At 47.5% G+C, this 25323-nt stretch overlaps 1 protein-coding gene across 1 annotated transcript; it reads left to right on the top strand.

Moving 5' to 3' along the window:
- Positions 1 to 1497: 1497 nt before the first annotated feature.
- LOC143958027 (troponin C, slow skeletal and cardiac muscles) lies at positions 1498 to 24552 on the top strand. Its single transcript, XM_077467473.1, has 6 exons — positions 1498 to 1698; positions 13452 to 13482; positions 15344 to 15490; positions 16322 to 16436; positions 22649 to 22785; positions 24162 to 24552. The coding sequence occupies exons 1-6, from the start codon at positions 1675 to 1677 to the stop codon at positions 24191 to 24193; spliced, it is 486 nt and encodes a 161-aa protein (XP_077323599.1). The 5' UTR covers positions 1498 to 1674; the 3' UTR covers positions 24194 to 24552.
- The last annotated feature ends 771 nt before the right edge of the window (positions 24553 to 25323 follow it).

Consider the following 25323-nt stretch of genomic DNA (forward strand, 5'->3'; position numbering starts at 1 on the left):
AACATTGTGTGGGAGTGATTGGCAGTCTCTACACAGTGTGACAGAGATGCAGAGAACCAGAATTCCCTGTTCACTCGGTGCGCTTCTGTATATTGGATGCCTCTATTAGAGTCCCAGTTTACATCAGGGTCCCCATCACAGTGCCCCCTTACATGGGATATCCCCATTAGTGTGCTCCCTTACATCAACAGCCCCATCAGCGTGCCCCCTAAATCAACTGCCCCATCAGAGTGCCCCCTTACATCAGCTGCCTCAAACAGAGTGCCCCTTACATCAACAGCCTCAAAATAGTGCCATCTTATATCAACTTTCACATTAGAGTGCCCCCATACATCAACTGCCCCCATCAGAGTGCCCTTTTACATCCATTGCCCCATCAGAGTGCTCCTGTCCCAGTAGAGTTTCCCTTTACATCGAATATCTCATCAGAGTACCCCCTTACATCTACTACCCTGTCAGTGTGCCCCCTTACATCAACTGCCACAATTGGAGTATCCTTTTACATCAACTGCACCATCAGAGTGCCCCTTAGATCAACTGCACCATCAGAGTGCCTCCTTACATCAACTACCCCCATCAGAGAGCCCCTTAGATAAACTGCCCCATCAGAATCCCCCCTTATATCAACTGCCCCATCAGACTGCCCCGGCAGAGTGCCCCCTTACATCAACTGCCCCGGCAGAGTGCCCCCTTACATCAACTGCCCCGGCAGAGTGCCCCCTTACATCAACTGCCCTGACAGAGTGCCCCCTTACATCAACTGCCCCATCAGAGTGCCCCCTTACATCAACTGCCTCAAACAGAGTGCCCCTTACATCAATTGCCCCAATAAAGTGCCCCCATACAGCAACTGCCCCCATCCGAGTGTCTTTTTACATCCATTGCCCCATCAGAGTGCTCCATTACATCAACTGTCCCAATAGAGTTTCCCTTTACATCAAATATCTCATCAGAGTGCCCCCATACATCAACTGCCACAATTGGAGTGACCCCTTACACCAACTGCACCATCAGTGTACCCCCTTGCATCAGCTGCCCCATCAGAGTACCCCCTTACATCAACTGCTCCATCAGAGTGCCCCCTTACATCAATTGCCCTATCACAGTGCACACTTACATCAACTACCCCTTACATCAAATGCCCCATCAGAGTACAAATTGTACCTGACCCATTATATTTGCACGTTGTCGTGCGTTGCGGCGCGCTACAACACAAGTGCCTTACCTTGGTATGTTGGGGTGTCTAATGAGTGACCCCGCTATGCAAAAACACGTGTTACCAAGTTCTCAAGAGATTGTACAATCAGATTGTAACGTGTGTGGCCAGATTGGACCTCTATATTCTATAATGACATTATTACATTGTCTCCATTCTTTATTCAGGTTCTGGGCCTTTCCCATCGCAGAAAAAGGAAACTCCCCGCCGAGTATAAATAGCTGAGCCGAGGCTTTAGGGTTTAGTCGTCTGTTCTTCCCAATAAGGAGTCAGTGTGCGGAGATGTCACTGATGAGCCCGGTGACATGTGAACAGGCTTTGTCACACATATAAGCTCAGCCCTTCTATTGTCATCCCACTGCCTGTCCTGGGATCTCCGCACTCCTCCTCACTCCTCCACACTCCTCCTCACTCCTCCAGACTCCTCCACACTCCTCCACACTCCTCCAGACTCCACCATGGATGACATCTACAAAGCAGCGGTGAGTCCCTATTATAACTCCAACAGGGGGGTCCCCATGCTGAAGAGCACGCCTAACATTCAATTTATTGATTTATGTATTTATTTATATAGTTATCAATTTATTTATAAAGTTAATTAAGTTATTTATTTAGTTGTGTATTTATTTTTAAAGTTATCAATTTATTTAGAAAGTTAATTAAGGTATTTATTTTTTTATACCTTTTATTTATATTGTTATCAATTTATTTATTATGTTAATTAAGTTGTTTATTTCGTTATGTATTTATTTATATAGTTATCAATTTATTTATAAAGTTAATTAAGGTATTTATTTCATTATACCTTTTATTTATATTGTTATCAATTTATTTATAACGTTAATTATGTTATTTATTTGGTTATGTATTTATTTTTAAAGTTATCAATTTATTTATAAAGTTAACTAAGCTAATTAGTTATGTATTTATTTATATAGTTATCAATTTATTTAGAAAGTTAATTAAGTTATTTATTTAGTTATGTATTTATTTATATTGTTATCAATTTATTTATAATGTTAATTAAGTTGTTTATTTAGTTATGTATTTATTTATATAGTTATCAATTTAATTAAAACGTTAATTATGTTATTTGTTTGGTCATGTATTTATTTTTAAAGTTATCAATTTATTTATAAAGTTAATTAAGCTAATTAGTTATGTATTTATTTATATCGTTATCAATTTATTAAGAAAGTTAATTAAGCTATATATTTAGTTAGGTATTTATTTATATAGTTATCAATTTATTTATTACGTTAATGAAGTTATTTATTTAGTTATGTATTTATTTATATAGTTATCAATTTAATTAAAACGTTAATTATGTTATTTATTTGGTTATGTATTTATTTTTAAAGTTATCAATTTTTTTTTTATAAAGTTAATTAAGCTAATTAGTTATGTATTTATTTATTTATTTATATCGTTATCAATTTATTAAGAAAGTTAATTAAGCTATATATTTATATTTATTTATATAGTTGTCAATTTATTTAAAAAGTCAGTTACATTATTTATTTGGTATGTATTTATTTATATAGTCATCAGTTTATTTATAAAGTTATTTAAGTTGTTTATTTAGTTCTGCATTTATTTATAAAGTTGTCTAAGTAACTTTTATAGTTATTTATTTATTGATTTATTTGTATAGTTATTATATTTATTTATAGAGTGCCGACAATTTCCCGCAGCGCTTTACACATTGTACATTCACTTCTCTTATAAATGATTTTACATTATTTATGTTTTTTACTTTAGAACTTTTTGTAACACTTTGTATCTCGTAAGAAGAGACACAAAGTATCCGAGACGTAACAGACACGGCCTATTGAACAATGTATCAGTTCAGGTTTCCTCCAATAACAAGAGATATGAAGCAATATTTCATACCTCCAGTCCTCAAGTACCCCCAACAGGTCATGTTTTCCGACTTCCCATTATTTTGCACAGGTGATTTATAGTGCCCCATCATTGGTATCAGTGGGGGGAATAGTGCCCCATCATTGGTGTCAGTGGGGGGAATAGTGCCCCATCATTGGTGTCAGTGGGGGGAATAGTGCCCCATCATTGGTGTCAGTGGGAGGAATAGTGCCCCATCATTGGTGTCAGTGGGAGGAATAGTGCCCCATCATTGGTGTCAGTGGGGGGAATAGTGCCCCATCATTGGTGTCAGTGGGAGGAATAGTGCCCCATCATTGGTGTCAGTGGGAGGAATAGTGCCCCATCATTGGTATCAGTGGGAGGAATAGTGCCCCATCATTGGTATCAGTGGGAGGAATAGTGCCCCATCATTGGTGTCAGTGGGAGGAATAGTGCCCCATCATTGGTGTCAGTGGGAGGAATAGTGCCCCATCATTGGTGTCAGTGGGAGGAATAGTGCCCCATCATTGGTGTCAGTTGGAGGAATATTGTCCCATGATTGGTGTCAGTGGGAGGAATAGTGCCCCATCATTGGTATCAATGGGAGGAATAGTGCCCCATCATTGGTGTCAGTGGGAGGAATAGTGCCCCATCATTGGTGTCAGTGGGAGGAATAGTTCCCCATCATTGGTATCAGTTCGAGGAATAGTGCCCCATCATTGGTGTCAGTGGGAGGAATAGTGCCCCATCATTGGTGTCAGTGGGAGGAATAGTGCCCCATCATTGGTGTCAGTGGGAAGAATAGTACCCCATCATTAGTATCAGTGGGAGGAATAGTGTCCCATCATTGGTGTCAGTGGGAGGAATAGTGCCCCATCATTGGTGTCAGTGGGAAGAATAGTACCCCATCATTAGTATCAGTGGGAGGAATAGTGTCCCATCATTAGTATCAGTGGGAGGAATAGTGTCCCATCATTGGTGTCAGTGGGAGGAATAGTGCCCCATCATTTGTATCAGTGGGAGGAATAGTGCCCCATCATTGGAGTCAGTGGGAAGAATTGGCCCTTTTGGTGGTGTCAGCAGCTGGAATTATGCCCCATTGTTGGTGTCAGTGAATGGAATAGTACCCCATGGGCCGGATAAAGGCAAGCAAAGGGCCGCATCCGGCTCCCAGACCACAATTTGAAGACCACTGCTCTACGAGACAAAACCTGTAAGTGCTGGGCATCGGGGGCTGGGGAAAGCGGGACAGGGGTGGTCCAGCACGATATTCAAAAAAGGATTGGGGACTTCATTCCCAGCGTTTCTCGTGGGTAAGGCAGTCCATTGAAATAATTGGGTTGCCCTTCACATGACATGTGGGAATCACGCGTGTAATGCACATGCTCCCCAGTGCCCGCGGTAGTGTGCGCCAAGCCTTACGCATGTGATGTGAACACGCCCTAAAAGTCTTTTCTGGTCCCGAGTCCACCTGTACCTGGAGAGTCCCTGTCTATAGGCTTCCAGACACTTTATTGTCCATCAGGTCTGCCCTGTACAAAACCCGGACCCTACCATCTGAGCCAATGGGGGGAGGGGGATATAAGTCACAAGAGTCCTCCCCAAATTGACTTTTAGTTACATAGAGGCGGCCGGTGACTGGGTGACAAAGCACGTGGCCTCTACAATGTCATGAAGGTGGCTCTCCAGCTTTGTCCAGAGGGACTCCAGCCAGCTTATTATCTACTTGTCTTTGATGTGGGGGGAGGACATTCCCAGGGACAGGTTTATGGTGATGGATGGACTAAGAAGTCTCAACTTAAACAAATTTGTGTGTAAAATGTTGATATAACTGAAAATAACTGGAGACCAATCAGATGGCAGCTCATGGTTGGGCCTTATTGGCCATTTCCGGCTCAACCAAAGGGCTGCCCACCTGAGACCTGCAATGGCTGAAGATCAGGAAGACAAATACGGGATCAGGACTGTATACCATAAGCCAATGAAACCCTTCCGTATACCATTGTGAGCATCATGGCTTTTATAGAAGTCAGCTTTTATTTAGGTTTACCCTTTGAAGTGATGCTAAATTGTGATCACTTCTTGGACCGGTTACCACCTGGACCCCCCATGACAATGACACAGGGTGAGGATACTTAAAGGTCAACATCACCCAACATGAAAAATTCAGTTTGAGGTGGAGTTTAGTGTAGTAACACAGGTATCCCGATTGTATTAACTTTTGGGGTTCTGGTGGATAAATTCATCAGCTGGAGGTCCAGTGCAATATATCAACTACAGTCACCATTGGGGAATTTGTGGGCGGAGCTTGACCAGTTTGAACACACCCTCAATTCTATTTTTGGAGCTCTGGTATTATTCTGAGCTCAGTCACATCGATCTCCAGCAATGCGGGTTTATTATGAAGCTTCTACCAATCAGCAATTCTGGACTCTACACAGAAGAATAAAGACTTACAATTATTGTCCAGGGATAAAAAAATCGATCAATCAATCAATCACTGAGCCGGACAGGCTGAGCAAAGGATCCTCTGATATTTTATTATATTCGATATGTGAATAATTCATCATCAATGTACATTCCCCAGAGATGGAGGTCATGTCTGCCTCCTATATATAGAATGTGGCCGGAGTCTGGACAATAGAACAATGGCTTATCCTCCACCTGTCCGATGACACAAGTACCGCCATCGACAGCTCAGCCCGGCTTAAAATAGTTCACAAGCTTCAGATGATTTGTTGGTGGTCCCATTCCAGAACTGACGTCTGATGAGTGACCTTTACTGGACTGTCCACCATTGTCCTTCTTCCCACCATCCTTCCATCATTATATCTCTTCTCTCTATAACACCCCCCCCCCCCCCCCACCCGACTCTCTACCCCATCAACTGCCCCTCGTCCTTCTCCTCTCTTCCCTGTGTTATCTCCATCACTCTCTCCCTTCTCTATGTCCTGTCTTTCTTTTTTCTTTTGTTCTATTTTCTCTCTGCTTCCTTCATTCCCCTCTCATTTCTCTCTCTACCTTTCTTTCTCTCTCTTCTCTCTCTTTTTGCTCCCTCCTCTTTCTACCTCCCCCTTCTCTCCCTCCTCTTTCTACCTCCCCCTTCTCCTTCTCTCCGTCCTTCTCCTCTATCTCTCTCTCTCCTCTCTTTCTCCTCTTTCTCTCTCTCTCCTCTCTCTCTCCTCTCTTTCTTGTTCTCTCCTCTCTTTCTCTCTCTCTTCTCTCCCTCTCTCATTATCGTCTCTCTCCCTCTCCTCTCTCTCGTCTCTCTCTCTCTCTCTTTTTCTCTCGTCTCTCTTGCTGTCTCTCCTCTGTGTTCTCTCACTGTGTCTCTCCTATCTCTCTTTCTCATCTCTCTCTTTGTCTCTCTCTCCCCCTCTCTCTCCTCTCTCTGTCTGTCTCTCTCTCTTCTCTCTGTCTCTCCTCTCTCTGTGTTTCTGCTCTCTTGTCTCTCTCCTCTCTCTGTCTCTCCTCTCTTGTCTCTCTCATCTTTCTGTCTTTCTCTCTCTGTGTCTCTCCTCTCTCTGTGTCTATCCTCTCTCTTCTCTCTGTGTCTCTCCTCTCTCATCTTTCTCTCTCATCTCTCCCCTCTCTATCTCCTCTCTCTGTGTCTCTCTTCTCTCATCTCTCTCTTCTCTGTCTCCTCTCTCTCTCCTCTCTCTGTGTCTCTCCTCTCTCATCTTTCTCTCTCATCTCTCCTCTCTCTGTGTCTCTCCTCTCTCCACTCTCTGTCTGTCTCTCCTCTCTCTGTCTCTCTCTCCTCTCTCTGTCTCTCTCCTCCCTTTCCTCTCCCTCTCCTCTGTGTCCTCTTTCTCTTCTCTCTCTCTGTCTCTCCTCTCTCTTCTCTCTGTGTCTCTCGTCTCTCGTCTTTCTCTCTCCCCTCTCCCCTCACTGTCTCCTCTCTAGTCTCTCTCTCCTCTCTCTGTCTCTCTCTCCTCTGTCTCCTGTCTCCTCTCCCTATCTCTCTCTTTTGTCTCTCTCTCTCTCATCTCTTTCTCTCTCTATCTTTCTCTCTCTAGTATCTCTCTCTCGTCTCTCTCTCTTGTTTCTTGTTCCTCTCCCTCTCTCTTGTTTCTCTCTCTCATCTCTCTTTCTTGTCTTTCTCTCCTTTGTCTTCTCTCGCTGTGTCTCTCCTCTCTCTCTCTCCCCCTCTCTCTCTCTGTCTCTCTTCTCTCTCTCTGTGTCTCTCCCCTCTCTGTCTCTGTCTCATCTCTCTGTGTCTCTCAGGCAGTCTTCAAGGGATCCCACATCCATAGAAAATTCAATCAGTTACATCATCATCAGGTGCTTGATAGCTGCTGATCCAAGACTGATTCATTTTTATGAATGTGAGCCTATCAACTGAGTCTGTGGACAGTCGCACTCTATGACCTGTTACAACGCCTCCAGCAGCAATGAATGTGTGTTCAGAAAGAACGCTGGGTGTAGGACAGGCCAGTAGCTCAATTGAATATTGAGCAAGTTCTGGCTAGTGGTCCATCCTCAAGACCCAGTAACCCAATGGATGCTCTGTTGGAAAGGTCTCCAAATCTGCTCTTGCCCCTAGATATTCCTGCACCATGTAATGCAGACACTGGTGATGGTTGCTCGAACTGATCAGACCTTGTCTGAGGACTGAAAAATTGTTTAAAGGTATCGGTCAGCCAGCCACCTTTTCCACTGCTCTTCCTCTGACTGAACGAAGCCTCAGAAACACATTGTCCAGCAACAGGAAACTGTAACCTCCCAGGGTCTGGAAATGCATTGCACAAAGCTTTCTTCAAGGCCTCTTGAAGATGTTTCATCCTCATCCTCTGCTCCCTCTGCGAAGGCAGGATGAGTTCTGCAACCTTACCCTTGTAACGTGGATCAAGAAGGGTTGCCAGCCAGCAATGATCCCTCTCCTTGATACCACGAATCCAAGGGTCCTTTTGCAGGCATTGCAGAATCAGGGAGGCCATGCAGCGTAAGTTTGCAGAGGCATTCGATCCTGAGTCCTCTGAGTCACTAAGGATCACATGATCCGTAACAACTTCCTCCCAGCCACGTACAACTCCTTGGGTTTCTGGGGACTGAAAACCATCCCTTGAAGACTGCTGCTGAGTGTTATCCTCCACGTCCATGCTGACACAATCCTCCTCCCCCTCTTCTTCCCATTAATGGCACCTCATTATTGTCACCCCAATATTGTGATCCCATTATTGTCACCCCAATATAGTCAGAGCCAATTTATACTTTTCGGGTAGTTGTATCATTGTCTGGTGGAAAGTTATACACAATTATTATCTATTTATCGTTTTAGCCTCTTTTATATATATATATATATATATATATATACAGTATATATATATATAAGAAATGAGCACTGATTGGTTGGAATACATGCTGTGATGTGGTGATTGGTGAAGGTGTCACAGAATATATTCTGTCTGGTTACATTGTTGGTCTCTCTTTCCTGGAAGTGGTGAAGGATACAAAGTCCTGCCCTGATATTTACCAAACCAGCTTTGTTAGTGACTTTTCTGTATGATGACAGATCCATAGGAAGTGAGAATACGGAGTATACTGTGGATGCATTCATGTGACAACAGGACACAAATATTCTTTAGGATGTCAGACAGGTTTTGTAGCTGTGGTGTCCAGCCTGTGGCTCAGGAGCCACATGTGGCCCTTTGGTACTTTTTGTGCAGCACTCGGGGCCCCTGCAGACACCATTCTGTGTTTCCTTATTGCTCTGTTACAACATTCATCTCTAGCAGTCTTGCATCACATGTCTCCAGTCTATGACTCTCTTGAAGCATGTTCATAGCGATCTCTGACTATCTCTTGTGTGATACTCGCAATCTCTGACCATCTCTTGTGCCATACCTGCAATCTCTGACCATCTCTTGTGTCATACCCGCAATCTCTGACCATCTCTTGTGCCATACCACAATCTCTGACCATCTCTTGTGCCATACCTGCAATCTCTGACCATCTCTTGTGTCATACCCGCAATCTCTGACCATCTCTTGTGTCATACCCGCAATCTCTGACCATCTCTTGTGCCATACCCGCAATCTCTGACCATATATTGTGTGATATCCGCAATCTCTGACCATCTCTTGTGCCATACCTGCAATCTCTGACCATCTCTTGTGCCATACCCGCAATCTCTGACCATCTCTTGTGCCATACCCCGCAATCTCTGACCATCTCTTGTGCCATACCGCAATCTCTAACCATCTCTTGTGCCATACCCGCAATCTCTAACCATCTCTTGTGTCATACCCGCAATCTCTGACCATCTATTGTGTGATACCCGCAATCTCTGACCATCTCTTGTGCCATACCCGCAATCTCTGACCATCTATTGTGTGATATCCGCAATCTCTGACCATCTCTTGTGCCATACCCGCAATCTCTGACCATCTATTGTGTGATACCCGCAATCTCTGACCATCTCTTGTGTCATACCTGCAATCTCTGACCATCTCTTGTGTTATACCCGCAATCTCTGACCATCTCTTGTGCCATACCGCAATCTCTGACCATCTCGTGTGCCATACCAGCAATCTCTGACCATCTCTTGTGTTATACCCGCAATCTCTGACCATCTCTTGTGTCATACCCGCAATCTCTGACCATCTCTTGTGCCATACCTGCAATCTCTGACCATCTCTTGTGTTATACCCGCAATCTCTGACCATCTCTTGTGCCATACCGCAATCTCTGACCATCTCGTGTGCCATACCAGCAATCTCTGACCATCTCTTGTGTCATACCCGCAATCTCTGACCATCTCTTGTGCCATACCCGCAATCTCTGACCATCTCTTGTGCCATACCTGCAATCTCTGACCATCTCTTGTGTCATACCCGCAATCTCTGACCATCTCTTGTGTCATACCCACAATCTCTGACCATCTCTTGTGTCATACCCGCAATCTCTGACCATCTCTTATGTTATACCCGCAATCTCTGACCATCTCTTGTGCCATACCTGCAATCTCTGACCATCTCTTGTGTCATACCTGCAATCTCTGACCATCTCTTGTGTTATACCCGCAATCTCTGACCATCTCTTGTGCCATACCACAATCTCTGACCATCTCGTGTGCCATACCAGCAATCTCTGACCATCTCTTGTGTTATACCCGCAATCTCTGACCATCTCTTCTGTCATACCCGCAATCTCTGACCATCTCTTGTGCCATACCCGCAATCTCTGACCATCTCTTGTGCCATACCTGCAATCTCTGACCATCTCTTGTGTCATACCCACAATCTCTGACCATCTCTTGTGTCATACCCGCAATCTCTGACCATCTCTTGTGTGACACCCACAATCTCTGACCATCTCTTGTGCCATACCCGCAATCTCTGACCATCTCTTGTGTCATACCCGCAATCTCTGACCATCTCTTGTGCCATACCTGCAATCTCTGACCATCTCTTGTGTCATACCCACAATCTCTGACCATCTCTTGTGTCATACCCGCAATCTCTGACCATCTCTTGTGTGACACCCACAATCTCTGACCATCTCTTGTGCCATACCCGCAATCTCTGACCATCTCTTGTGCCATACCCGCAATCTCTGACCATCTCTTGTGTCATATCTGCAATCTCTGACCATCTCTTGTGCCATACCCGCAATCTCTGACCATCTCTTGTGTCATACCCGCAATCTCTGACTATCTCTTGTGTCATAAACGCAATCTCTGACCATCTCTTGTGCCATACCTGCAATCTCTGACCATCTCTTGTGTGATACCTGCAATCTCTGACCATCTCTTGTGCCATACCCACAATCTCTGACCATCTCTTGTGCCATACCCCCAATCTTTGACCATGTCTTGTGCCATACCAGCAATCTCTGACCATCTCTTGTGCCATACCCGCAATCTCTGACCATCTCTTGTGCCATACCCGCAATCTCTGACCCTCTCTTGTGCCATTCCCCTAATCTTTGACCCTCTCTTGTGCCATACCAGCAATCTCTGACCATCTCTTGTGCCATACCCCCAATCTCTGACCCTCTCTTGTGCCATACCCCCAATCTTTGACCCTCTCTTGTGCCATACCCGCAATCTCTGACCATCTCTTGTGCCATACCCACAATCTCTGACCATCTCTTGTGCCATACCCGCAATCTTTGACCATCTCTTGTGTTATACCCGCAATCTCTGACCATCTCTTGTGTCATACCCACAATCTCTGACCATCTCTTGTGCCATACCCCCAATCTCTGACACTCTCTTGTGTCATACCCACAATCTCTGACCATCTCTTGTGTCATAACCACAATCTCTGACCATCTCTTTTGCCATACCCGCAATCTCTGACCATTTCTTGTGTCATAACCACAATCTCTGACACTCTCTTGTGTCATACCCGCAATCTCTGACCATCTCTTTTGCCATACCCGCAATCTCCGACCATCTCTTGTGCCATACCCGCAATCTCTGACCATCTCTTGTGCCAAACCCGCAATCTCTGTTAATTGCTTGTATCACTAACACTGGATATTCACTGAATTCTATGTGCGACCTTATGATGAGGTCAGATGCCCCCCATATCATGTAAGGTGACCACCACTGCTCAGGGGTCCCTGCTGTTTTGTCAATAAGAAGCATATGGTCGCTGCTGCGAGTTGTGATGTGGTTGATGTGGCCCTTGGTAGATCAGGTGACAGATTTCTCGCAGTACTGGGGCCCCCATGTCTGATGTGGCCCTTAGTAAATCAGGGTACAGATTTCTTGCAGTAGTGGGGCCCCCATGTCTGATGTGGCCCTTAGTAAATCAGGGTACAGATTTCTCGGAATAGTGGGGCCCCCATGTCTGATGTGGCCCTTAGTAAATCAGGGTACAGATTTCTCGGAATAGTGGGGCCCCCATGTCTGATGTGGCCCTTAGTAAATCAGGGTACAGATTTCTCGGAATAGTGGGGCCCCCACGTCTGATGTGGCCCTTAGTAAATCAGGGTACAGATTTCTCGGAATAGTGGGGCCCCCACGTCTGATGTGGCCCTTAGTAAATCAGGGTACAGATTTCTCGGAATAGTGGGGCCCCCATGTCTGATGTGGCCCTTAGTAAATCAGGGTACAGATTTCTCGGAATAGAGGGGCCCCCATGTCTGATGTGGCCCTTAGTAAATCAGGGTACAGATTTCTCGGAATAGAGGGGCCCCCATGTCTGATGTGGCCCTTAGTAAATCAGGGTACAGATTTCTCGGAATAGCGGGACCCCCATGTCTACATAAGGCAATGCAGTGGCAGGTCTATATATATATATGCCAGATTGGCGGCTTCTATCACAATGCTGATATCGGTGCCAGAGACCAGAGCGCAGTGCGGAGATAAAAGGAGGAAGGTCACATGCCAGCGCCGTTATCTGCCGGCACACAATACATTATCTCCACTTTCCGAGCGCCAGGAATAGAACCCGAGTGCCCGGGATTAGCGTGTTTGGACTCTGCGGATTAATGGCGGACAAACATATCCTGAATTCATCGCGGAGCGCTCACCATGCCGGCATTCAGGACATGACAATGGATGGGGCACAGCTGTGCGGATTAGACACGGGCAACGCGGACAGTTCACGTTTCATCACTGTATTGTTAGCGGTCTATTGTCTAATGCGAGTCGTATCTATTTATAAAGGATGGGGAGGCAGATTCACCCGCAATTCACCGCAAACCAGTCACCAGTGACTCTAAAATTAAAACTTTTTAACCACTTCAGCTCAGGAAGGTTTTACCCCCCCCCCCCCCCCCCATGACCAGACCATTTTTTGTGATACGGCACTGCGTTGCTTTAACTGACAATTGCGCGGTCGTGCGACGCTCTACCCAAATACAGTTGAGGTCCTTTTTTCCACACAAATAGAGCTTTCTTTTGGTGGTATTAGATCACCTCTGCGGTATTTATTTTTTGCGCTATAAACAAACAAACAAACAAAAAAAAAAAACTATTATGAAAAATGAAAAACAATATTTTTTTTGTCCTACTATAAAACATCCAATATTTTTTTTTTTTTTTTTAAATCGAATTTCTTCAAAAATTTAGACCAATTTGTATCCTGCTACATGTTTTTGGTAAAAAAATTAAAAATAAAAAATCCCAATAAAATGTATTATTTATATATTATATATTTTATTAGAATTGTTTTTGAATGTTTTTCATTTATTTTTTTCATTTATTTTTACTTGATTGCCATCACAAGGGGTTAATAAACCTCAATGTGATAGCATTGGGCAGGTGACGGGTAACTCTTTATGGAGGCATTAGGGGTCTGATAGCCCCCCCAATGTTTCTGCTGCCCTTCACACTATCTAACCAATCACATGAGATTTTAGTGAATGGGTTGATTGTACGTTTGAGATTGTATGACCTTTGTTTTGTGTTTTGCAGGTTGAACAACTGACAGATGAACAGAAAAACGGTAATTGATGATTCTTCTTCTCGGATACAAAGACTGTCAGCCAATGGGAAAAGCTACATAAAAAAAAAAAAAAAAAAGAATTCAGGGACCAGTTACATTGGATTGCTTTGCAACTCACCGATCGATATACTTTATATATAAATATAAAATAAATAATAACTTCGCACTTAACAACAACTGCAAAGTTAACCTATAAAAAAACAAAACAAAAGAAAAAAAACATCAGCTGCAAACGCACAAAAAAGTTAAATATTAACCCCTTCCCTCCTAAGGGTAAAACAAATGTTAATGCCTAAAAATAATTTTGCAACTTTGACATGCGTTAGTAAAACCGTACATATCATCACTTTGTGCATCCAGGTGGATTATACCGTGCGTTTTTCATAATACGAGGCGACACTGATAGGCATGGATAGGTGGCACTGATGGACACTGGTGAGATGCCACTGATGAGGTGGCACTGATGGGCACAGATAGGGGCACTGATGGGCACGAATAGGTGACACTGAGACATAGCACTGATGAGGAGGCACTGATGAGGCTGCACTGATGGGCACTGATAGGTGGCACTGATGGGCTCTGATAGGTGACAATGAAGTGCACTGATGGGCACTGATAGGTGACACTGTTAAGGAGGCACTGATTGGCAGCACTGATGGGCACTGATAGGTGGCACTGGTGGGCTCTGATAGGTGACAATGAAGTGCACTGATGGGCACTGGTAGGTGACACTGTTAAGGAGGCACTGATTGGCAGCACTGATGGGCACTGATAGGTGGCACTGGTGGGCTCTGATAGGTGACAATGGAGTGCACTGATGGGCACTGATAGGTGACACTGTTAAGGAGGCACTGATTGGCAGCACTGATGGGCACTGATAGGTGGCACTGGTGGGCTCTGATAGGTGACAATGAAGTGCACTGATGGGCACTGATAGGTGACACTGTTAAGGAGGCACTGATTGGCAGCACTGATGGGCACTGATAGGTGGCACTGGTGGGCTCTGATAGGTGACAATGAAGTGCACTGATGGGCACTGATAGGTGACACTGTTAAGGAGGCACTGATTGGCAGCACTGATGGGCACTGATAGGTGGCACTGGTGGGCTCTGATAGGTGACAATGAAGTGCACTGATGGGCACTGATAGGTGACACTGTTAAGGAGGCACTGATTGGCAGCACTGATGGGCACTGATAGGTGGCACTGGTGGGCTCTGATAGGTGACAATGAAGTGCACTGATGGGCACTGATAGGTGACACTGTTAAGGAGGCACTGATTGGCAGCACTGATGGGCACTGATAGGTGGCACTGGTGGGCACTGATAGGTGACAATGAAGTGCACTGATGGGCACTGATAGGGGACACTGTTAAGGAGGCACTGATTGGCAGCACTGATGGGCACTGATAGGTGGCACTGATGGGCACTGATAGGTGACACTGTTAAGGAGGCACAGATTGGCAGCACTGATTGTCAGTGTAGATGTACCTTAAACACAAGCTGGTTCTCGGTTCTCTTCTCCTTTCCTCGTGCTGCCAGTATGAGGAAAGGAATGCCTATAACCGACTTTTGTTTACTTTCATGGTCAGCTGTCATTGGACACAGCCGATCACATGGTAAAGGGCTACTGTGATTGGCCCTTTACCCCAATCTGTGATCAGTGATCACAGAACGCACCGCCTGCATGCTGCAGGGGGCACATGTGCAGTGCAATCATGGGAAATGACGTCCATGAAGTCATCACGAGGCTCCGCCCAATGCGTTTTGTCATCAACAGACGTCTTTCGGAGCTAAAGTTGTATATAAGTTGTATGAATTTCATTTTGAAGAATAAATAATAATTTTTCTCTTACTTCCCAGAATTCAGGGCGGCGTTTGACATTTTCGTACAAGATGCGGAGGACGGCTGCATCAGTACAAAGGAGCTGGGGAAAGTCATGAGGATGCTGGGCCAGAACCCCACCCCCGAGGAGCTGCAGGAGATGATCGATGAGGTGGATGAGGACGGTCAGTTCTTTTACGTATCCCTTTACCTCATTTCATCTTTCTTTCTCCATCTCTAATTCTCTCTCTTCTTCTTCTTCACTTCTCTGTTTAACTTTCACTGTCCTTCAGATTTAAGTGAAAAGAAAAGTGAAGCTGAGGTTTAATCTGCTTATACCTGGTTCCTCCCCTCCCCCTTCATCAATATGTTAATGACATTATAAAATATAACCTTTCAATACTATTTTTTATGACATCATCACCGGGTCTCTGTACTTCTCTATGCAATGCAGGCAGATCATGGCTGGTGGGAGGAGACGGCAGGGGGCGGTACATAGATTCCTGAACACATCCCAACACCCGACCTCAGCACTCCTCTCAGTCCTCATGCAAGCAGTGGGAGGAGTTATGCAAATATCAAAATGCCTTGATTGGAGGGTGTTAGTCTGGAGGAGTGGCTGTGAACCGTTAGGGTCAATCTGGTTTGTTGCAGGCTGGCTGGTAAGTGGGCTGGGAATGTTTTTTGGTATTTTGACACGCGCCGCCCTCCACATGCTCCTTACTGCAAAGGCCAGTTATAGGTTGTGGGTGGTTGCCATTTGTTTGTACTGGAGGAGTAGGCGTTCCTAGTGTGCCGGCCCCTCCCACCAGCCACGATCTGCCTGAATTGCATAGAGAAGCACAGAGACCCAGTGATGACACCACCGGGTATAGAATAATGAATGCAATGAACATGAAAACTTTTCGTTACAATTTTTATTAGCACATTGATGGGGGGGGGAGGGGAAGGGTAAATATTGGTGTTATTCTGGGATGGTTTCAGTCCATTACCCGTCCTCCTTCCTCTCTGCTCAGGGAGCGGCACGGTGGACTTCGATGAGTTCCTGGTGATGATGGTGCGATGTATGAAGGACGACAGTAAAGGAAAAACCGAGGAAGAATTATCCGATCTCTTCCGGATGTTTGACAAGTGAGTGGTGGGGGAAGGGAAACGGGACCGATGGCCGGGTCTGGCGGAGCGCAGCGAAGACATCTCCGAAATCTGAGGCCAACTTTCCTGAGTTTTGGTGTTCAACCCCTTTGAGGAGTCTGACCGTAAAAGATACGTCCGTAAAAACTCCACCAAAGTAAAGAGGACACACCTCCCACGTCCAGCTCCTCCCCTCTGCTATCAGCACCAATTATCGGCTGTCAGAATGACATCCTCACATTGCTTTGTATTACACTTTCAGAATGGCGCTGTACAGGGCTTTTTTCTCAGAGAATAGGTGCAGGAATTCCCCCCTTCTGACTCCCACCTTGTCTCCGACCCCACCCACCTCCAAGCAACATCTCTTGGTTCCACCCCTACCCACCTCCAAGCACCGCCCCATGGTTCCACCTACTGCCCACCTCCAAGCACCGCCCCACGGTTCCACCTACTACTCACCTCCAAGCACCGCCCCATGGTTCCACCTACTACTCACCTCCAAGCACCGCCCCATGGTTCCACCTACTACTCACCTCCAAGCACCGCCCAATGGTTCCAACTCCTACCCACCTCCAAGCACTGCCCCATGGTTCCACCTCCTACCCACCTCCAAGCAACATCCCTTGGTTCTACCCTTACCAAACCCCAAGCACCACCTCATGGTTCCACCCCCTACCCACTTCCAAGCACCACCCCTTGGTTCCAGCCCCTGCCCACCTCCAAGCACCCTTCATGGTTCCACCTACTACCCACCTCCAAGCACCGCCCCATGGTTTCACCTACTACCCACCTCCAAGCACCGCCCCATGGTTCCAACTCCTACCCACCTCCAAGCACTGCCCCATGGTTCCACCCCTACCCACCTCCAAGCACCACCCCTTAGTTCCACCTCCTACCCACCTCCAAGCAACATCAGTTGGTTCCACCCCTACCCACCTCCAAGCACCACCCCATGGTTCCACCCTTACCCACCCCCAAGGACCACCCCATGGTTCCACCCCCTACCCACTTCCAAGCACCACTCCTTGGTTCCACCCCCTGCCCACCTCCAAGCACCCCTTCATGGTTCCACCTACTACCCACCTCCTAGCACCGCCCCATGGTTCCACCTCCTACGCACCTCCAAGCACCGCCCCATGGTTCCACCTCCTACCCACCTTCAAGTAATGTCCCTCATCTCCGCCCCTAAGCACCTCCAAGCAACGTCCCTTGGTTCCACCCCTACCTACCTCCATACACCACCCCATGGTTCCACCTACTACCCACCTCCAAGCACCGGCCCATGGTTCCACCTCCTGCCCACCTCCAAGCAACGTCCCTTGGTTCCACCCCTACCCACCTCCAAGCACCACCCCATGGTTCCATCCCCTACCCACTTCCAAGCAGCACCCCTTGGTTCCACCCCCTAGCCACCTCCAAGCACCCCCCCCCCATGGTTCCACCTCCCATCCACCTCCAAGCACTACTCCATGGTTCCACCCTTACCCACCTCCAAGCATCCCACCCATGGTTCCACCCCTACCCACCTCCAAGCACCACCCCATGGTTCCACCCTTACCCACCTCCAAGCACCACCCCATGGTTCCACCCCTACCCACTTCTAAGCACCACCCCTTGGTTGCACCTCCTTGCCACCTCTAAAATCTTGTATATAGTCCCTTATCATCCCCTCAACATACTATTGATGTTGGGTTAACTGGCCTGTAATTCCCAGGGATGTATTTTGGGCCCTTTTTCAATATTGGTGCTACATTGGCTTTTCTCCAATCAGCTGGTACCATTCCAGTCAGTAGACTGTCAGTAAAAATTAGTTCCCTAAGTACCCTCGGGTGCAAGCCATCCGGTCCCGGGGATTTATTAGTATTAAGTTTCCCAAGTTTAATTTTAATTCTGTCCTCTGATAACCATGGAGGGTCTTCCTGTGATGTGTCATGAGGATAAACACTGCAGTTTTGGTTACTGAAGCCCCCCGATTCCCCCCGTCAGGACTGAGGAGAAGAATAAATTCTATGGCCTTCAAGTTGCATGAAAGTCGGACCAAAGTAGAGTAAGAACTGCTTTGAAGTTCCTGCAACTTTAAGTCATACATACAGTATATGAATGGTTATCATTGGAAAACATGTGGTAGGCTCCTCATGCGACTTTGATGTCCAAAGTCGCATGACAAGTCCTACAAGTGTGAATGGACACTTAGGGTCCCTTGACACTCGTGTGACTTGTCATGCGACTTTGATGTCCAAGCCTACCACATGTTTTGCAGTGATAACCATTCAGATACGTGCGTCTTAAAGCCACAGCGACTTCAAAGTAGTTCATATACTGTATATTACTTTGATACAACGTGAGGGCCATAGACTTCAATGCCAACCCTCAAAAGTTGCATGAAAGTCGCACCTGAATGTTTTCTATGCAGCAGTGATGCAACAGCGGGTCCGACTTTGCATAGGGACAGGTCACATCCAAGTAGCACGTATCCAATGCCGCATGAAAGTTGCACAACGTTGGAATCATACAAGTGTGAATGGAGCCTTAGACCCGATTTACACTTGTGCAACTTGTCATGCAACTTTGGACATCAAAGGCGCACGACAAGCCTACCACATATTTTCCAATGATAACCAATCAGATCCGTGCATCTTAAAGTCGCAGCGACTACAAAGTAGTTCATGCACTACTTTGGTATTACTTTCATGTTAACCCTCAAAAGTTGCATGAAAGTCGCAGCTGAATGTTTCACATGCAGCAGTGGGGTCCGACTTTGCAGAGGGACAAGTCACGTCCGAGTCGCACCCATCCAAAGTCGCACAACTTTGGAATCTACAAGTGTGAATGGAGCCTTGCAGAGAGTCTCCAGAGTGACATTAAATACAATGTAACAATGTTTTGTTTCATTGTATTTTTTATTTTAATCATCTGTAGATCAAAGCTGTGACCAATGAGGAAGCCGGTGTCCTGGCATATAGTGTCCTGCCATCATATACTGTCCGCCCTGTACTGCGCATGCGCAGCGCTTGTGCAGTACGGAGCAGAAGAAGCTTCAGAAAATCTCAGAAGATGAACGGTGCCTGCGCCAGTAGCCCCACCATCCAAGCGGACATAGGGCTGGGAAAATTAGAGGGCCCCCCCCCGCGGGCGAACTTCGCTCGCCACCCTTCGCTCGCCGCGCTTCGGGCTCGGCCTCGCTGCACTCGGCTCTTTTATATTCCAACTCTATGTCCACTTGGATGGTGGGGATAGAACCTGGACTCACGGCACAGGCGCTGTTCATCTTCGGGGTATTTTTCGGAATCTGTGTGTGCTGTGTACTGCGCATGCGTAGTACACAGCGGACACTATCCGATGGGGGACTCTATATGATAGGACACCGGACAAGAGGATTTTGTGCGGATTTCTAGTCTCGGTTGCGTTGGCCAATCCTCTGCCCCTCCCCTTTTATGTCATTTTTTTTAATCTCTTGTATTGAACTGTATCAGGTTTTGTTTTTTTTCCATAGTACGCTGACATCTAGTGGAGGTTTTGGGTCACTGCAACTTCTTCACTAATGTGATTTTTTCATCTTCTTCCGTCTTTCCCTCAAGTTCTGTGGTAGTCAAATCGCCCCCCACAAAGGAACAGGGTGGGACTTTTAAGGTGCCAATATTTAAATAAAACCGGATAACATAAAAGTCAATATTTATTTTAAAGTTTGTGAGGTCAGGCACTGATGTTGGACGAGAAGGCCTGGCCTGCAGTCTCCGCTCTAATTCATCCCAAAGGTGTTCTATCGGGGTTGAGGTCAGGACTCTGTGCAGGCCAGTCAAGTTCCTCCACCTCAAACTCGCTCATCCACGTCTTTATGGACCTTGCTTTGTGCACTGGTCCAAATCATTTGCTGGAGGGGGGATTATGGCGGAGGGTTGTTTTTCAGGGGTTGGGTTTGGCCCCTCAGACGTTGGGCTTGGCCCCTCAGACGTTGGGCTTGGCCCCTCAGGGGTTGGGATTGGCCCCTCAGGGGTTGGGATTGGCCCCTCAGACGTTGGGCTTGGCCCCTCAGGGGTTGAGATTGGCCCCTCGGGGGTTGGGATTGGCCCCTCAGACGTTGGGCTTGGCCCCTCAGGGGTTGGGATTGGCCCCTCAGACGTTGGGCTTGGCCCCTCAGGGGTTGGGTTTGGCCCCTCAGACGTTGGGCTTGGCCCCTCAGGGGTTGGGATTGGCCCCTCAGACGTTGGGCTTGGCCCCTCAGGGGTTGAGATTGGCCCCTCAGACGTTGGGCTTGGCCCCTCAGGGGTTGAGTTTGGCCCCTCAGGGGTTGGGATTGGCCCCCTTAGTTCCAGTGAAGGGAACGCTTAAGGCATCGGCATAACAAGACATTTTGGACAATTTCCTTCTCCCAACTTTGCGGGAAGAGTTTGGGGACGGCCCCTTCCTCCAACAAGAAGTACAGCCAGCCCTCCTGTACAGGGCCCGGACCCCATCAGTTCAAAAGGGGAGCCCGGGCATCTGCTGGGCAGGAAGTCTGGCTGAACTGTCTTATTGCAGACACCGATCCTCTTCTGCCTCCCCTTGCAGCTCTGCCAGCTTCTCCTCTTCTTTCTCCATCTGGCTTGCACTGCAGGGGGATTGGTTGTAGCACTCTCACCCCTTCCGTCTTCTGTCCGGGCCCCCCCCCCCCGTGTGCCCCCTTTCCCCCCGCAGTGCTTCCAGCTTCCCTCCTCTCCTGCCACACAGGGTGATGTTTCACGATGAAGAGTGGGGGAAGATGATGATAAGTACAGTGGAGCCTTGGATCTGTTCCAGGAGAATGCTTGTAATCCAAATCACTCGCATATCAAAGCGATTTTCTCCATAGAAGTCAATGGAAATGAAGATAATTTGTTCCAAATTGACTTCTATTGAATGCAATACTGCATGTGGCCAGAGGTGGGGGGGGCGCCAGAGAGACTCGGAAAGACTCGGAGTCCGCTCAGATGCACTCAGGAACAGAGTATTTCTGAACAGCTCCGAATAGCTCTGAGTGTCACCGGCGCCCCCGCACCTCTGGCCAAATGCGGTACTGCAAACCGCAGAGACTTGAATCCTGCTCATATTGGGAGACAACACTCGCAAACCGAGTCAGGATTAAAAAAAAAAATTCCTTGTATTGCGAAACGCTCCTTAACCGCGTCACTCGCAATCTGAGATTCTGCTGAATGTAATTTACCGGCCCCTTCCATTCCTGAATGAGCACATTGAGCGATTGGTGCCAATCACCCACTGTGTCCATTTGTCAATGAAGCATAGTAAACCGTGTTTACTATGCTTCAGTCTGTGAATTATCAGGAAGCCTCAGAGTGCTTCCCATTCATTCATCTGTGCAGCTAAAAGTACAGATAAAGGGACTGATCAATCAATGTCCTCAGTCACTTTCGGCTGGGGGAAGAGGGTCCTATCAGATAGGCTGTATGGGGCCCCGTGAGTTCTAACAGCAACCCTGCACCAGTGCACAAAGCAAGGTCCATTATTTGATTAATGACACCTTAAAAGTCCCATTATGTTCCTTTTTTGGTTTCCACTATGATTGTCTCCTCCTTCTACAAAGTTAAAATGTACAGTCTGATCAGTGGGGGAGGGGAGACTGAGGAAATTACTCCTCCTCCTTCTACAAAGTTACAATGTACAGTCTGATCACCGGGGGAGGGGAGACTGAGGAAATGACTCCTCACCCTTCTACAAAGTTACAATGTACAGTCTGATCACTGGGGGAGGAGACTGAGGAAATGACTCCTCACCCTTCTACAAAGTTACAATGTACAGTCTGATCACTGGGGGAGGGGAGACTGAGGAAATTACTCCTCCTCCTTCTACAAAGTTACAATGTACAGTCTGATCACCGGGGGAGGAGACTGAGGAAATGACTCCTCCTCCTTCTACAAAGTTACAATGTACAGTCTGATCACTGGGGGAGGAGACTGAGGAAATGACTCCTCCCCCTTCTACAAAGTTACATTGTACAGTCTGATCACTGGGGGAGGAGACTGAGGAAATGATCCCTCCTCCTTCTACAAGGTTACAATGTACAGTCTGATCACTGGGGGAGGAGACTAAGGAAATGACTCCTCCTCCTTCTACAAGGTTACAATGTACAGTCTGATCACTGGGGGAGGGGACTGAGGAAATGACTCCTCCTCCTTCTACAGAAATAAAGGTGTGGGTATTCTTCTACAATGGATATTCCCCATTTCTCCGTATTGCAGGAACGCGGACGGGTACATCGATCTGGAGGAGCTGAAGATGATGTTGGAGGCCACGGGGGAAACCATCACTGAGGATGACATTGAAGAACTGATGAGAGACGGCGACAAAAACAATGATGGCAGAATTGATTACGATGGTAATTTCCGATCTTTTGTTGCTTAGTGTAGCCGGAAACCTCAGAGAAGAGAAGCGGCCTATGAAACTCCACCACTGGACGGGGAGAAGGCTGGCACTGGAGGATGGAGCCTCAGTTGGTGGGGGGGGAGAAGGCTGGCACTGGAGGACAGAGCCTCAGTTGGTGGGGGGGGGGAGAAGGCTGGCACTGGAGGACGGAGCCTCAGTTGGTGGGGGGGGGAGAAGGCTGGCACTGGAGGACAGAGCCTCAGTTGGTGGGGGGGGGAGAAGGCTGGCACTGGAGGACGGAGCCTCAGTTGGTGGGGGGGGGGGGAGAAGGCTGGCACTGGAGGACGGAGCCTCAGTTGGTGGGGGGGAAGGCTGGCACTGGAGGATGGAGCCTCAGTTGGTGGGGGGGGGGAGAAGGCTGGCACTGGAGGACGGAGCCTCAGTTGGTGGGGGGGGGAGAAGGCTGGCACTGGAGGACGGAACCTCAGTTGGTGGGGGGGAAGGCTGGCACTGGAGGATGGAGCCTCAGTTGGTGGGGGGGAGAAGGCTGGCACTGGAGGATGGAGCCTCAGTTGGTGGGGGGGAGAAGGCTGGCACTGGAGGACAGTGCCTCAGTTGGTGGGGGGCGGAGAAGGCTGGCACTGGAGGACAGTGCCTCAGTTGGTGGGGGGAAGGCTGGCACTGGAGGACAGTGCCTCAGTTGGTGGGGGGGAGAAGGCTGGCACTGGAGGACGGAGCCTCAGTTGGTGGGGGGGGGAGAAGGCTGGCACTGGAGGACGGAGCCTCAGTTAGTGGGGGGGCTGGACCTGGAGGACGGAGCCTTAGTTGGTGGCAGAGCTGGGGGTATTATTGAGTAGGGGATCAGCAGAGCTGGGGATATTATTGAGTAGGGGATCAGCAGAGCTGGGGGTATTATTGAGTAGGGGATCAGCAGAGCTGGGGGTATTACTGAGTTGGGGATCAGCAGAGCTGGGGGTATTACTGAGTTGGGGATCAGCAGAGCTGGGGGTATTACTGAGTTGGGGATCAGCAGAGCTGGGGGTATTATTGAGTAGGGGATCAGCAGAGCTGGGGGTATTATTGAGTAGGGGATCAGCAGAGCTGGGGGTATTATTGAGTAGGGGATCAGCAGAGCTGGGGTTATTATTGAGTAGGGGATCAGCAGAGCTGGGGGTATTACTGAGTTGGGGATCAGCAGAGCTGGGGGTATTACTGAGCATAACTGAAGCATCAAAAACACATCAGAAAAGCATGTTGAAGCGGGGGGCTCTTTGGGGTGTGTTGAAGTGTAAAGGGGCCCTCAGAGGGAGGACAAGGATATATTTTCTTTTTTCTTTTATAGATCTCAAATAATTTTGAAGAATTTTTGTTATTTTGATGTTTTTGCAGAATTCTTGGAGTTCATGAAGGGAGTGGAATAGAAGAAATCGCTCCGAGTCCATAAACTAAATCCTACAGATCCTGATATCTAGTTGACTGAAGTAAAACTCATGAAGAACATCCCCCCCAACTCAGCTGCCCCATGTGACCCCCCCAACTCAGCTGCCCCATGTGACCCCCCCAACTCAGCTGCCCCATGTGACCCCCCCAACTCAGCTGCCCCATGTGACCCCCCCAACTCAGCTGCCCCATGTGACCCCCCCAACTCAGCTGCCCCATGTGACCCCCCCAACTCAGCTGCCCCTTGTGACCCCTCCCCCAACTCCTCCTGTGAATGTCTCTGTCTCTGTAAAATATTGATGTTTGATTGTGCAATAAAGTTATTTACTATTGATTGTTACTCTGGGTTACACCCCTTCGGTGTTATCCGATTCCTTTGCACGGCTTGATTTAAACATTTTCAGGAATAAAATGTTTTTGTTTTTTTAGATAATCTTTGTTATAAAACAAGGTTCAGATGACATCATATAGGGGGGTGGGCAGGGCCTGGACAAGGGGTGGGCAGAAGGGACAGCTGCCCTGGGCGCATTGCATTTTGCATATTGCAGGGAATTCCTTCTACAATAAGGCTGACAGGAGTAGCATCAGCGGCATAACTACCGGCCCGACACTGGAAGCGGAGGAGAGAGGCGGGAGGAGGCGCGGGCTGTGCTCTCTCTCCCCCGCCTTTGCCCCGTCTCACCTACGACACACATCATCAGATACACCATGTTGGAGGTCCTGCAGGAAGACTTTCCCCTCGTTCTCGGTACCTGCTGAGGTTGTGAAATACTTGAAGTGAAGAAGAAATTGAGCTTCAAAAAAGAAGAATCGATGAAATAGTTGGGTGCAAATTATTGTCCTTAATGTTTAATGAAAGCCGACGCATTTCGGGAGTAACAGAATCCTCCTTATTCACAGCTTGGACATGCATGACCAGGCCTTATTGGAGACAGAAGTCCACTGAACAGCATCTTCATTGAGTGCCTCATCATTGGTATCAGTGGGAGGAATAGTGCCCCATCATTGGTGTCAGTGGGGGGAATAGTGCCCCATCATTGGTGTCAGTGGGAGGACTAGTGCCCCATGATTGGTATCAGTGGGAGGAATAGTGCTCCATCATTGGTGTTAG

The sequence above is a fragment of the Lithobates pipiens genome, unplaced genomic scaffold (assembly GCF_037356315.1).
Source record: "Lithobates pipiens isolate NorthernLeopardFrog02 unplaced genomic scaffold, aLitPip1_a1.2 Scaffold_56, whole genome shotgun sequence".
NCBI lineage: Eukaryota > Metazoa > Chordata > Amphibia > Anura > Ranidae > Lithobates > Lithobates pipiens.

Coding starts and splice junctions, on each gene's coding strand:
- LOC143958027 (XM_077467473.1), top strand. CDS start 1,675: ATGGATGACATCTACAAAGCAGCG. Junction 15,491..16,321: donor CGATGAGGTGGATGAGGACG/GTCAGTTCTTTT, acceptor CTCTCTGCTCAG/GGAGCGGCACGGTGGACTTC. Junction 22,786..24,161: donor TGGCAGAATTGATTACGATG/GTAATTTCCGAT, acceptor ATGTTTTTGCAG/AATTCTTGGAGTTCATGAAG.